Genomic DNA, 13,917 nt, shown 5'->3' on the forward strand with positions numbered 1-13,917 from the left:
TGCTCCGGGAAGATCCCACATGCCGCAGAGCGGCTGGGCCCGTGAGCCATGGCCGCTGAGCCTGCGCGTCCAGAGCCTGTGCTCCGCAACGGAAGAGGCCACAACAGTGAGAGGCCCACGTACCGCAAAAAGAAAAAAAAAATTGCCAAAATGTAGGGGGAATCTTGAAAAGATTGGGTAGCTGCAAATGACAAATATCCATTATCCAATGAATGAAAACTACTGGGGCAAAAAAAAAGCAACACAGTCAAAGATCTTGTGGCATAAATTATTTGGGTATTAGAGGATTTCAGAGAAAGGAAAGGAACTTGTGAGCGGTGGTTTGGCACAGACAATCTTGAATTTGGTACAAAGGAAATAAAGGATTTGAATTGGAAGAGGAAACAGAAACAGAGGGCATTTCAGGTGGGAAATTCAGCTTGGGCAAAGGCATGGAGAAGGAGGGGGCTGTATAATTTGTTGTCCAAACCAGCACACTTGAGGGTAAAAGTGTAACCGAGCAGGACCCTATGAGGCCTTCCCAGGACAGATCCCCCCATGTCCTGTGCCTGCCTTTTGTTTTCATAAAAACTTTAGATTCCTAGGTCTTCCCGAGTTCCAAAGAATAGATTCAATCAAAGTGTGAAAATGCAGAAACAAAAGAAAACATTCAAGCAAGACAAAAAAATAATAGTTTAACCATTAAACAACGTCAAGGACCTTTAGTTCCTCCTCAAGGGCTAAGATAATATTCTGAGCCATGTCATTTGAGCTGTTTTGCAGATACTGAAACCCCCACCAGGTGGAAGAAGTTAACTGTATGCTGACCATGAACATGTGGACCCCAGATTGGTTGGAACCAGAAGGTTGATGATGTTGACTCCTGATTGCCTCACCACCAACCAATCAGAAGAATGTCCACAGGCTGATTGTGTACCCTGCAACCCTTTCCCTCACCCAGTCTTTAAAAACCTTTCTCTGAAAGCCATTGGATAGTTCAGGCCTTTTGAGTGTTAGCTGCCTGGACTCCTTGCTTGGCGCCCTGCAATAAACCTTACACTTTCCTTCACCACAACCCAGTGTCAGTAGATTGGCTTTACTGCAAGTGGATGAGTGGACCCAAGTTTTGTTTGCTAACAAAATGAAGCACTCTAAAAAATTATACTGGGACAGGGCTTCCCTGGTGGCGCAGTGGTTGAGAGTCCGCCTGCCGATGCAGGGGACACGGGTTCGTGCCCCGGTCCGGGAAGATCCCACATGCCATGGAGCGGCTGGGCCCGTGAGCCATGGCCGCTGAGCCTGCGCGTCCAGAGCCTGTGCTCCAAACGGGAGAGGCCACAACAGTGAGAAGCCTGTGTATCGCAAAAAAAAAAAAGGGGGGGAACAAGCCAAAAGGAGCAGAACAATAACAAAGTATAAAGAATAAAATAAAATTAGAAAAATAAAAGATTAGAAAAAATATATATAAATGAATCAGCAACAACAAGGTAAAACAAAACCCCAACCTAAAAGAAGAAAAATGAAAAAAAAAAGGCCTTGGCTATGGGGGGAGGAGTTTAGGGGGGGTGGAACTTAGGCAGGGATGGGGTTTAGGGTGGGGCAGGGCCTACGTAGGGCGACGTTTGAACATAGGGCGACGTTTGAACATAGGGCGGGGCCTAGGCTCAGGACCCATGGAGCCGAAGGCCTTCGGGGCGGGGCTTAGCGCGGGCAGCGTTCAAGTGTGGGGCGGGGCCTCTGCTTAGGACCTGCGTGAAGGGGAGAGGCAGCACCTGTGGAGTGTGGAGTTCCGGAGTTGGAGGTAAGCCCTGGGTGAGGGTGTGTGGGTGGGGTTTTGCCCAGCGGTTGGAGGGAGTCTCAGAAGGGGTGTCCGAGTGTAGAGGTGGGGCCCTGGGTGGGTGTGTAGGGGCGGGGCTTGGGCTCTGCACTGTAGGAGGGAGGCTCCGAGGGCAGAGGATTAGGCCCAGGTGCCCAAGAGGCTCCCCGGTGCCTAAGTGGACAGGGAAAGCACTGCCATGTTCCCTTCCTGTCCTCTGCGCCACCCCCTCTTGGTCTCCCCCAGGGTCTCCCCTGTCACCGCTGAACCCCTAACCGTGGGTGGGTCCCCCTGGGTGAATAAACTCCTCCCCTCCCCCAGCCGCCCTTCAGGGGTGCTGGTCCCGTCCTGCCTCCACTTCTCCTCCCCCCTCACTCCCCCCCACACCCCACGTCCTACCCAGTCGCTGGGGGTTCCTCCCGTCCCCTTAGGTGTCCGTGGCCCCCCACCAGTGCCTGGTAGGTGCCCTAGTTGTGCGGAGACGTGAATTCTGCGTCCTCCTAGTCCATCTTGACTCCACCCCCTATACTCATTCTTTTTTTTAATTTTAAAGAATTTTAATACATACTTAATATGAACTATTTCAGTCCCTCTTAACATGTAAGACCCTGACTCAAAGTACTTTTATACCGTTATTTTCAACTATTGCACAATATAGGTACAAAATTAATATTTATGATTACATTTTCTTCCACAATATAGAGCAAAAATCTTTAAACCTTTAACAGAAAATACATTTTTTCAAAAAGCAAATATTCGTACATTTTAATTCCACCACTAAAGGAATATCCTGTACACAATTTAGAATAGTTGATGTCTTTAAAATGGGTATTTTACAATTTCAGTAAAAAAAATACCACATGAAGGTGCTGCTGGCACAGATCCCTGTAGTAAAAAGATATAAATGCAATACCGTGTCGTAGAAACAATAGATGTATAACCTTTGATATTTTACAAACTTTGTACTAAATTAAATTATACAATTACAAGAGACCAATAAACCCACTTATTAGTGCCAATTTTTTTTTTTTTTCTTTTTTTTGCGGTACGCGGGCCTCTCACTGTTGTGGCCTCCCCCGTTGCAGAGCACAGGCTCCAGGCACGCAGGCTCAGCGGCCATGGCTCACGGGCCCAGCCGCTCCGCGGCACGTGGGATCCTCCCGGACCGGGGCACGAACCCGTGTCCCCTGCATCGGCAGGCGGACTCTCAACCACTGCGCCACCAGGGAAGCCCAGTGCCAATATTTTATAAAAGAAAAAAATCAGCCATGTCCTTGCTATATCTTAAATACTATAAGAGGCCATATCTGAGAGTATACTTTAAAATACACAGTCAGTATAAAATAACTTTGTGCTTGGTTCGCAATGAAAAATGATGCATGTTTTACTTTTGTAACCAAGCTTGAATGTATCCTTACTATAAGCTTAAAAAAAAAATCTCAAGGAGGTTATAAAAAAAAAAATCCTTCTTAGGCCTGAGCATTTTAACTTGTACGATACATCTTTTCTTTTTTTTAGTTAGCCATAACAGGCTGGAATGGCTGGTTAGAATACCGCATGTTATTTAAGCTAAAATTCAAGCCATCTACAAAAGACTTCTCGTGGAGGCCTCCATAGGCCACAAACACATCAAAGGCATTACTGTACTGGAGAGGACTGAGGTTAAGGGCGCTGTCACCTGGGAACATTCTATTGGTACTACTACCTTGACCCTGCATATTAGGAAAAATAAGTTCCTTGGCGTTAGGAGAAAGAGCGGAGGTTTTCTGCTGTTGCTGCTGCTGCGGTGGTGGTGACGGCGGTGGCTGGGATGGCTGTTGCTGTGGCCGTGGCTTCTGCTGGCTGCCCAGGCCCAGCCCATGCCGAGAGTGCACTGAGGAAGAGATGGCTTTCTGCTTCAAGAGGTCATTCACGTTCAAGCCGAGGTTGATAGGGGAAGTACGTGCAACCTTGTTGCTTCGGCCACTATTCTTCATTTTGGTAGAGCCGAACTTGGTGGCAGCAAAAGTGGCAGTGGTAAAGGTTAAAGGCTGAGTGGACCGGGGCATGAAGGGAGGGCTTACAGCAGCAGAGTGACCAAAGGGAGGAGATGGAGAGCTGGACGCTGATGAGGCTGGGTCACTTGTGGGCATAAAAACCAGGACCTGGGCTTCCCTGGTGGCGCAGCGGTTGAGAGGCCGCCTGCCGATGCAGGGGACATGGGTTCGTGCCCTGGTCCGGGAAGATCCCACGTGCCGCGGAGCGGCTGGGCCCGTGAGCCATGGCCGCTGAGCCTGCGCATCTGGAGCCTGTGCTCCGCAACGGGAGAGGCCACAACAGTGAGAGGCCCGCGTACCGCAAAAACAACAACAAAAAACCGGGGCCTCTGGGTTAAAGCTGTTTTTGAGCTCCTTTTCCAACTCACATCCATTTTCATTATTATCATCCACATAAAACACCTTCACTGGTCCCTTTTCACCAGTTTGGTAGGAAACCTCAAATGGGTCGATCCAAACACTAGGATCCTACGGTAGATTGCCACGAACACCATCAGTGCCCAAACCACTCTCTTTGGAGGCTTGTTCAATCACTGGGTCCACTTTCTCCCCTGCGTGTATACATCTAAACCCTGATCCTTCGTGTGGCTTTTCAGGATACCAGTGCCCTTCATATTTCTTCTTAAGAAATCTTCCAAGCTCTTCACCAAAACTGTTGACACGTCTCCTGGGAGGGGGCTGCTTCCACCACAGACCCGGCAGCTGGGCAGGGGCACGGGAGGGTAGGCGGCGGTGAGCCGGCCGGGCCGAGGGCACGCCGACGCCTCCAGGCGGCGCTCGCCCCTTCTGGCTTGGGGTGGCGAGGACGGGGTCAGGGGAGCGCGCTCACTTCTCCGCACAGCCCGGTGCCCGGCCCAGCGTCCGCGTAGAGCGCCCACTCCGCGCCGCGCCGGGGCTTTCCTCCTTCTCCCCTACACTCATTCTTTAAAGACTAAACTTCTGGCCTCTGAGGAGGGGGAGGAAGGGGCTTTTTGTCTGACTGTGGGATCAGAGAAGCGATGTAGCTGTTTAACTCGGTATATAATGTTCAACCAACAACAATTGCTTGGGTTCCGGATTGGGTTCAAAGGCCCCCAACAAAACCTGACCAAGTGGTTTAGCAAGGTAAGTGTTGATTTTTAAAAAGAGTATAACACGAAATCTAGTGTGAGTGATCCAGGCTGGTGCAGCGGCGGTGCACCCCGTTTCCTGCCGTTCTCAGCATGTGACTTTCCTGTTTCTGGCATCCTTCTGGGCACTTTGATCACTACTGGGCAGGAGGAATGGGGAAGGGCAAAGGGGAAAGCTCATGCCTACTAGGTTTGTCCCCTTAACTCAAGAAAGCATCCTTAGAAGTCCCCAAGTGGACTTTTCATTGGCCAGAAATGGGTCCCATGGCTGCCCCTAGGGGCAAGAGCCTCAGGGTGGAGTTTTGTTTGTTTGTTTTCAGATGACCTTTATTTAATTCAAAAAGGAGTTTTTATTTTTATTTATTTATTTTTTTTCTTCTGCTGTACGCATAGGCTCCAGACGCACAGGCTCAGCGGCCGTGGCTCACGGGCCCAGCCGCTCCGCGGCATGTGGGATCTTCCCGGACCGGGGCACGAACCCGTGTCCCCTGAATCGGCAGGCAGACTCCCAACCACTGCGCCACCAGGGAAGCCCCAGGAGTTTTTATTTTTAACAGGGCACCCTGTATCCCTGAATAAAACCAAGTTCTCTGGGAAGGAAAGAAGGGTGACAGGGTACTAGGTAGACAACCTGAAGCTACTGTCACCCCTGTCCCCCCACCTTTGGTAATTCCTGTGCTCCAAGTACGGAGCTTCTCAGGGCTTCACCTGAGTAAATTGATTCACCTCTAGGTAGATTGTAACTTCCTTTCATCTGCCGCCTGCTTTCCATCTTCCAAAGTGACCTCTTTTACCTGCCAGGACCTTCTCTCCATTTCTCCCTGTCCTTGTGGCTAATATACTTTTTAACATCGTCTGTTATCATTTTAGTAGGATTTGGAAGGGAGGGATGACCAATTTGTGTGACTGATAACGCCATTTGAAGTCAGAGGTTGCCTAGAGCTCCAAGGAGGTGATTCTAAACACAGTGGCTCTTGGTTTTCTAGGAGGAGAGGAAGTGGGAGGGCTCCCAGGGGCAGAGTGAGGAGGTGGGACCAGAGCAGGAGGAAGTGGGCGGGGCAGGGTGGGGCGAGTTAGCTGGACAGAGGAAGGGATTGAAGGAGAGGGAGGGAAGGAGGAAGGGAAGAAGAAAGGGAAGGAACAACTAACATTTCCTGAAGGTTCACGAGGAGGCGCCACCAGCGCACTGCTTTACAACCTTCATCTCTTCTAACCTCAGCCACTCTGTGGACAACCCAACTCCCCCCTGGTCTTTGGCCGTAGTGGCCAGAGTGTGTCTGTTTCATCCTCTTGTCTATGGCTTTAGGTCCTCCCAGGGTCACTAGGTAGCAACTCCCCAGCTCCACCACTCTCAGCCACGTGGGGAAAAGGCTTTCCCACAGGTCCCACTGGGGCAGAGTGGGAATCGGTGAGCTCCCTCCAGCCCTTCTAGGGTGTGCAGAAGTCTTGGGGGGGACTTCCCTAGTGGTCCAGTGGCTAAGACTCTGTGCTCCCAATGCAGGGAGCCTGGGTTCGATCCCTGCTCCGGGAACTAGGTCCCGCATGCCACAACTAAAGATCCTGCATGCCGCAATGAAGATTCCACACGCAGCAATGAGACCCTGTGTGCCACAACTGAGAACTGGCACAGCCAATAAAAACAAAACAAAACACAAAAACGTCTTGGGGCTTGCTGCCCGCCCCCCCAGGACCTTCATACAGGAAATGGGACTCAAACCTCTCTATTCTGAGATTCCCGAACTCATTTAGGAGTTCGAGTACCCCTGACTCCAGGAGGTGAATTTGTTGAGAAACAGGTCATGAGGCAGTTTTTAGGACCTCCACGTAAACATGTCCTGTGATTGTTCTTAGAAGATCTTAGATCTAGCTTTCTCCTCTTCCCTGCTGACCAGAGGATTTTTAATCAGTCAGGATGGGAAATGTGTGAGTGCAGATAGATTCTGCCTGCGGTTGGATTCCTAGAGATAGTTTTTCTTTATATCTGGACTGTGGTTTTTAAACTCAAAAGCCAAAAATGTGAGGTCTGCAAGTCTCATTGGTAGTGCAATCATGCTATAAAGAAATACGGGAGAGGGAAAGAAGGCACATAAATCTATTCCACGCTGTACAGTTAAAAAAAAAAAGATACAGAAGAATTTAAAGTGAAAAGTAATAGTTTTCTGTCCCCCTGCCCCCTCCCCTTCTCCAGTCCCTGGCATTACTGCCAGGAGGCAACCCTTTAAAAGTTTTCTTTATTTTACTTTATTTTTATTGAAGTATAGTTGATTCAAAATATTATGCTAGTTTCAGATGTACAGCAAAGTGATTCCACTATATATAATACATATATATGTAAATTCTTCTTCAGATTCTTTTCCATTATAGGTTATTACAAGATATTGGATATAGTTTCCTGTGCTATGCAGTAGGACCTTGTTGTTTATCTAATTTATATCTGTTTTGTGTCTGTTAATCCCATACTCCTAATTTATCCCTCTCTCCCCTTCCCCCTTTGGTAACCATAAATTTGTTCTCCATGTCGGTGAGCCTGTTTCTGTTTTGTAAATAAGTTCACTTGTATTGTACTTCGGATTCCACATGTAAGTGATATCATATAATATTTGCCTTTTCTGACTTAGTTCACTTAGTATGATGATCTCTAGGTCCATCCAAGTTGCTGCAAATGGCATTATTTCATTCTTTTTTTTTTTTTTTTTTTGCGGTACGCGGGCCTCTCACTGTTGTGGCCTCTCCCGTCGCGGAGCACAGGCTCCGGACGCGCAGGCTCAGCGGCCATGGCTCACGGGTCCAGCCGCTCCGCAGCATGTGGGATCTTCCCGGACCAGGGCATGAACCCGTGTGCCCTGCATCGGCAGGCGGACTCTCAACCACTGTGCCACCAGGGAAGCCCTATTTCATTCTTTTTTAATGGTTGAGTAATATTCCATTCTATATGTATATATCACATTTTCTTTATCTATTGCTCTGTTTATGGACATTTAGGTTGCTTCCATGCCTTGGCTATTGTAAACAGTGCTGCAGTGAATATTGGGGGTATGTGTGTATCCTTTCGGACCATGTTTTTCTCTGGGTATATGCCCAGGAGTGGGATTGCAGGATCATACAATAGGTAACTCTATTTTTAGTTTTCTAAGGAACCTCCATACTGTTCTCCACAGTGGCTATACCAATTTACATTCCCACCAACAGTGTAGGAGGCTTCCCTTTTCTCCACACTCTCTCCAGCATTTATTGTTTGTAGATTTTTTGATGATGGCCATTCTGACTGGTGTGAGGTGATATCGTATTATAGTTTTGATTTACATTTCTCTAATAATTAACGATGTTGAACATCTTTTCATGTGCCCCTTGCCATCTGTATGTCTTTGGAGAAATGTCTATTTAGGTCTTCTGCCCATTTTTGGATTGGGTTGTTTGTTTCTATGATATTAAGCTGCATGAGCTGTTTGTAAATTTTGGAGATTAATCCCTTGTCAGTCTCATCGTTTGCAAATATTTTCTCCCATTCTGTGGGTTGTCTTTTTGGTTTGTTTATGGTTTCCTTTGCTGTGCAAAAGCTTTTGAGTTTAATTATGTCCAATTTGTTTATTTTTGTTTTTATTTCCGTTACTCTGGGAGACGGATCGAAAAAGATGTTGCTGCAATTTATGTCAGAGAGTGTTCTGCCTATGTTTTCCTCTAAGAGTTTTATAGTGTCCAGTCTTACATTTAGGTCTTTAATCCATTTTGAGGTTATTTTTGTGTATGGTGTTAAAGAGTGTTCTAATTTCATTTTTTTACATGTAGCTGTCCAGTTTTCCCAGCACCATTTATTGAAGAGACTGTCTTCCCTCCATTGTATAGTCTTGCCTCCTTTGTCATATGTTAAGTGCTTTGACTATAGATTGACTCTGAAAGTTGGAGATCAGTAACTCGTGTTTGCATTACTGTCCTTCCATCTCCAAGTCTTGGGCTCTCTCTGTCCTAAATGATTCAGCACCTCCTTCCATTCTAATACTGTAACGCAAATATTTTTGGAAAGAACTAAGATGTAAATCATAAATAAAATCCTGTTTGTTCTATTAATGTATTACTAACCCTATGCTTTAAATTTGTCAATATCAATATCTTTTTATCTATCATCTTCTCATCCTAGACTGTAGTTCTCCAGGGGCAGCGATTGTGTCCGGCACCCCCTCCCTCTTTGTCGCAGGCTTTTTGCCAAGCAGTTTATTAATAACGTTTGTGCCGTGGCTGATAAAGGAGGGTGAGGAACATGATGATAGCAGGGTTTGAATCTCAGCCCTTTTCTAATGGGATAAATGAGACACTCTTTGACTGGGAATTTACAGCCTAGGCTGAAAGGACTTCTTTCAGAGAGGCATCATTTCTTACTGCCCTTCCCAGGGGTAGATGAAATTAAGCAGGTGTCCTCCAGGCCAGCTTCTGCCATCCATTCCAGTCCAGAGGTACGGGACGCGGTTACAGCTCTCTGGCCACAGTCCGGCACTGTTCCCTTAAGGATCCCCTGGTAGGGGACTTGCGATTATAATGTTGGCCACTGGTGGGAGCTTTCTCCACCCGCAGCCACTCTGATACAGATAAGATCATGCTCTGTGTAGAGTTCTGTAACTTCCTCTTCTCACTCAGTAATGCATCTTGGACCCCATTCTGTGTCAGTGAGTGTATAGCAAGTGGTGGTTGTTTAGATTGTTACAACTCTTGGCAATTGTAAACATAATTGAGCTGATCGTTATGGTCCCTACATTGCTTGGATTGGAGCTGCTTATAACCCACTCTTCGCCTGCCTGTAGGAGAGAGGTTGTCCCCTTCTCACAAGGAGAACTGGCTGTGAAACTGGGCAATGGATTATGGGGTATGTGAAGCTATGCACCCCTCCTTGGCTCCCTCAGCACCTGGCTGCTTGCAGGCTACTCATCTCTGCTCCTTTCCTGTCCCAGAGGGTATTCTGGGGTATAATTGTCTGCACTTCTTATAACACTCTGGAATGTAGGTAAGGGTGTTATCATTCCCATTCCCCCCCATGTGTACATAACTGCTCTGCTTCTGCTTCCGTGATAGCTTTCTTTCTTTGTTTTTTTGCTTGTTTTATTTTTTCTTTGCTTTCTTTCTCTCTTTAAATTTTTTTTTATCATTTTTTGTTGTTGTTTTCTTTTTCTTTTTTGCTACTGTCATGTCTTTAAGCTCACTGGGGCGGGCCAGGGGATGTTGCCAGTAGATGGTAGCTGTTCACCTGAGCTTGGGTAAGTTCATTTTGGCCTAGAATTCAGCTTTATGGAGCTGATCTTTTGAGAGCTGTTTTACTCCCATGTATATTTTTCACTTGATTCAGAACTCGGAGGGGGAGATGTGATGATTCAACACTCTCACAAACAACAGTGTGGGCTCTGGAGACAGGATCCAGTCTCAAAGCCCAGTCCTTTCATTTACTAGTTTTGTGACCTTTGGCAAGTTACCTTCTCTGAGCCTCAATTTATTCATCTGGAACTTGGGGGTCATGATAATTAGCCACCTTTAGAGCTGCTTAAATAGTGGGTATAATGAACTTAATATATTTCTTGACACATTAAATGCTCAATAAATGTTAATTATTTTGACCTACGCTCTGAAACAGTTCAAATGGCATAGAAATTATCTGATCCTTGCAGGTTAATGAAAATTATTTAGTAAATCCATCTGGTCTGGGGGCTTTTAGTGAGTTAGATCAGGGGTCAGGAAGTCATGGCCCATGGGTCAAATCTGGCCCTACACCTGTTTTTGCATGGCCTGAAAGCTAAGAATAGATTTTACATTTTTTAAATGATTGAAAAAAATCAAAGGAGGAATAATATTATTCATTTATTTATCTTGGAAAACTTTTTTTATTGAAGTATATCTGACATATAACATTGTGTAAATTTAAGGTGTACAGCAGGTTAATTTGATACATTTATATGTTGTAATATGATCGCCAGTGTAGCAATAATTAGCATGTCTGTCATGTCATATAATTATCATTTCTTTTTAGTGGTTGGAATGGTTAAGTTCTAGTCTCTTAGCAGGTCTGATGATTATAATATAATATTGTTGTCTGTATTCATTATACTGTGCATTAGATCTCTAGGGCTTATTGCAAGTTTGTGTCCTTAAACAACATCTGTCTTATAACCCCACCCCCCATCCCCTGGTAGCCACCATTTTACTTTCTGTTTGTACACGTTTGGATTTTTTCGATTTAGCATATGAGGATGTCATACAGTATTAATTTTTCTCTGTCTGACTTATGTCACTTAGCGTAATGTCTCAAGCTCCATTCACGTTGTCACAAATGGCAGGATGTCCTTTCTCATGACTGAATAATATTCCGTGGCATATAAATACATACCACATCTTCTTCGTCCGTTCGTCCACTGATGGGCACTTAAGTTGTTTCCATATCTTGGCTCTTGTGAATAATGCTGCAATGAACCATGGGAGTGCAGATATTTCCAAAAGAAGAATAATACATTGTGACACTTGGAGATTACGTGAAAATCAAATTTCAGTGTCCTTAAATAAAGATTTATTGGGAGATGACCATGCTCATTTGTTACAGACTGTTTTCATGTTACAATGGCCGAGTTGAGTAGTTGCAGCAGAGACCTGTGTGTCCCATCAAGCCTAGAATATTTACTACCTGGCCCCTTATGGGAAAAGTTTGCTGACCCTGAGGCAGATGACTGACACCTTTTAATTTCTTCTATGCTTATTATCCTATTCAGAAATATAGTAAGAGTAAGAGAGGAGGATTTTCTCCTTTGCCATGTTGAGCAGGCAGTGCTGATGGCATAGCCAACGAGAGATGGTATGTAGATAGCAAATATCTCAATGAGATTGTCATTAGATTCCCATTAATGTAGAGCAGGAAAATCTTAAAACGAAGCCTGAGTTTTCCATTCCTGTGCATTACAAGGTCAAGGGCCCACACTGAAATCCCGTAGTGTGTGTCTGCTTAGGGCAATCCTGGCAACCTTACTGGTTTCTTCTGAGCTGGACTGTTGCCCTCCCTCTGCTCAAATAAATCCAAACCATTCTCTTCCAGGAGCCACTTCAGAATATGTTCCTTGCCATCGATCAATGGAAAGAAATGATGTTTATGAGAGTATTGTGTGAAATGTGGACTAGAATAAAATGTTGACTATTGTTATTTTACACAAATGCGATTGTCTGGGTTTGTCTGGTTTGCTTGATCAACCCTGGCACAGCCTTTCCTGCTGCTTGCTGAAGTCCTGTTTCTGGTTATCCTGGGTTTCATCTCTGCTGCTGATGTCGGGTTCTGTCCTTTGGGTGGAGAAGAGGATGCCTGCAGACCCAGAGCTGCTGTTTATAATCAACATTACTGTTGTTTTATTTTTGTTAACAGAGCTCATCCTCTTTGTCTGATGGAACTCAGCTACCTTCCATCAATGTACAATGACCAAGGACATCGTGATGCCTTTGGGAAAGGGTTGATAGGGGGATGCAACAGCAACTAGGGTGTCAACGACAAAGTCCCAGGTTCCCATCCTCCTACATCCAGGCTAACTGCCAAGCCTCCGGGTAGATGTCTAAGTGTCCCAGACAAGGCATCCTGTATTTCCATTTTGGTTTTGGATTCTGTCATCGCTGCTGCAGGCAATTCTGTTAATCATTTCCTTTGTCAAGTTTACCCAGGGTTGGGCAGATCCCATGAGCAGATTCCCTTAAACTCACACGCCCCTGACTTGTAAGCCAGAACCATCAACTTTCAGTGGGAACTGTGAGGGCTGGAGATGCCTCAAACCAGCGGACACTCTCCGTAGCTCTATGGTCCAGTGGGAGTTTAACACGGGCCTATATTATGCTTGGGCAATGAGGCTTTGTGCCCAAATTCATGATTTTATATTATCCCGATGTCCGTCATTGTGGGGGGACCCAGAAGTTATAGTAACAATCTCTAAAGGCAACGCCTTGATGAAGTCCAGAGAATTTGCCAACGATGTTCTCTCCTTCTGCCCCATTCCATCACCCACTCACTCCTCCACGCACTCCATTCCAGCCACTGCCACAGTCGACCACTGGAACTCTTCTCTCCAAGGTTGACAGTGTCTACTCAACCACTAAGTTTAAAAGACAGTTTTTCATTCTTACCTTGCATTTCATATCTGTCCTCGAAACCCCCTCTTCCTTAGCTCCTGTGATCTTGCACCCGGGAGGATTAGAACACCATCTCCAGATGCTGCAGGGTCAGTGTTAGGTGTGACCCTCACTCTGGAATTCTGGTGTGTCTGAAGCAACCTCCACATTAGTCAACGGAAGGAGTAACGCTCAGTGGAAACCCCACCGCCAGATCCTGTAGGAAGGAAGGCAGAGGAGCTGAAGCCTTTGTGATGTGGCCTTGGTTAGTTAGCCAGATTACAACCTGAACTCACACCTGCATGAGAATCCCTGTCCTCTCTCTCAGCAGACATGTTCACTTCCTGTTTCAGAGGAGACAGAAGCCACAGGCTGGATTCCAAGCGGCCACGTCTATTGAGCCCTTTTCATGCCCTATCTTGCTTGACTCTGCAGATAGTACTTCACCCCTCCTTTCCACTGTGACCCCTCTTGTGTCTCTGCCCTTATTTATTTATTTAAAGAAGATGTTGTGGGTAGGAGTTTACTAATTAATTAATTTATTTTTGCTGTGTTGGGTCATCGTTTCTGTGCAAGGGCTTTCTCTAGTTGTGGCGAGCGGGGGCCACTCTTCATCGCGGTGCGCGGGCCTCTCACTATCGCGGCCTCTCTTGTTGCGGAGCACAGGCTCCAGACGCGCAGGCTCAGTAGTTGTGGCTCACGGGCCCAGCTGCTCCGCGCCATGTGGGATCCTCCCAGACCAGGGCTCGAACCCGTGTCCCCCGCATTAGCAGGCAGATTCTCAACCACTGCGCCACCAGGGAAGCCCTCTGCCCTTATTTTATAAGTCTCCTTGGTGGCTTCCCTTCCTTCTGTTTGTCTAGAC

At 46.3% G+C, this 13,917-nt stretch overlaps 1 protein-coding gene across 1 annotated transcript; it reads right to left on the reverse strand.

Moving 5' to 3' along the window:
- Positions 1-3,309: 3,309 nt before the first annotated feature.
- On the reverse strand, positions 3,310-3,927 carry LOC115840653 (protein Tob1-like). Its single transcript, XM_030833949.3, has one exon. The coding sequence runs from the start codon at positions 3,925-3,927 to the stop codon at positions 3,310-3,312; it is 618 nt and encodes a 205-aa protein (XP_030689809.3).
- Between the last annotated feature and the right edge of the window lie 9,990 nt (positions 3,928-13,917).

The sequence above is a fragment of the Globicephala melas genome, chromosome 8 (assembly GCF_963455315.2).
Source record: "Globicephala melas chromosome 8, mGloMel1.2, whole genome shotgun sequence".
Classification (NCBI taxonomy): Eukaryota; Metazoa; Chordata; class Mammalia; order Artiodactyla; family Delphinidae; genus Globicephala; species Globicephala melas.

Excerpts from the sequence above, each read along its gene's own strand:
- LOC115840653 (XM_030833949.3), bottom strand. The coding sequence starts at position 3,927 with ATGCCCACAAGTGACCCAGCCTCATCAGCGTCCAGCTCTCCATCTCCT.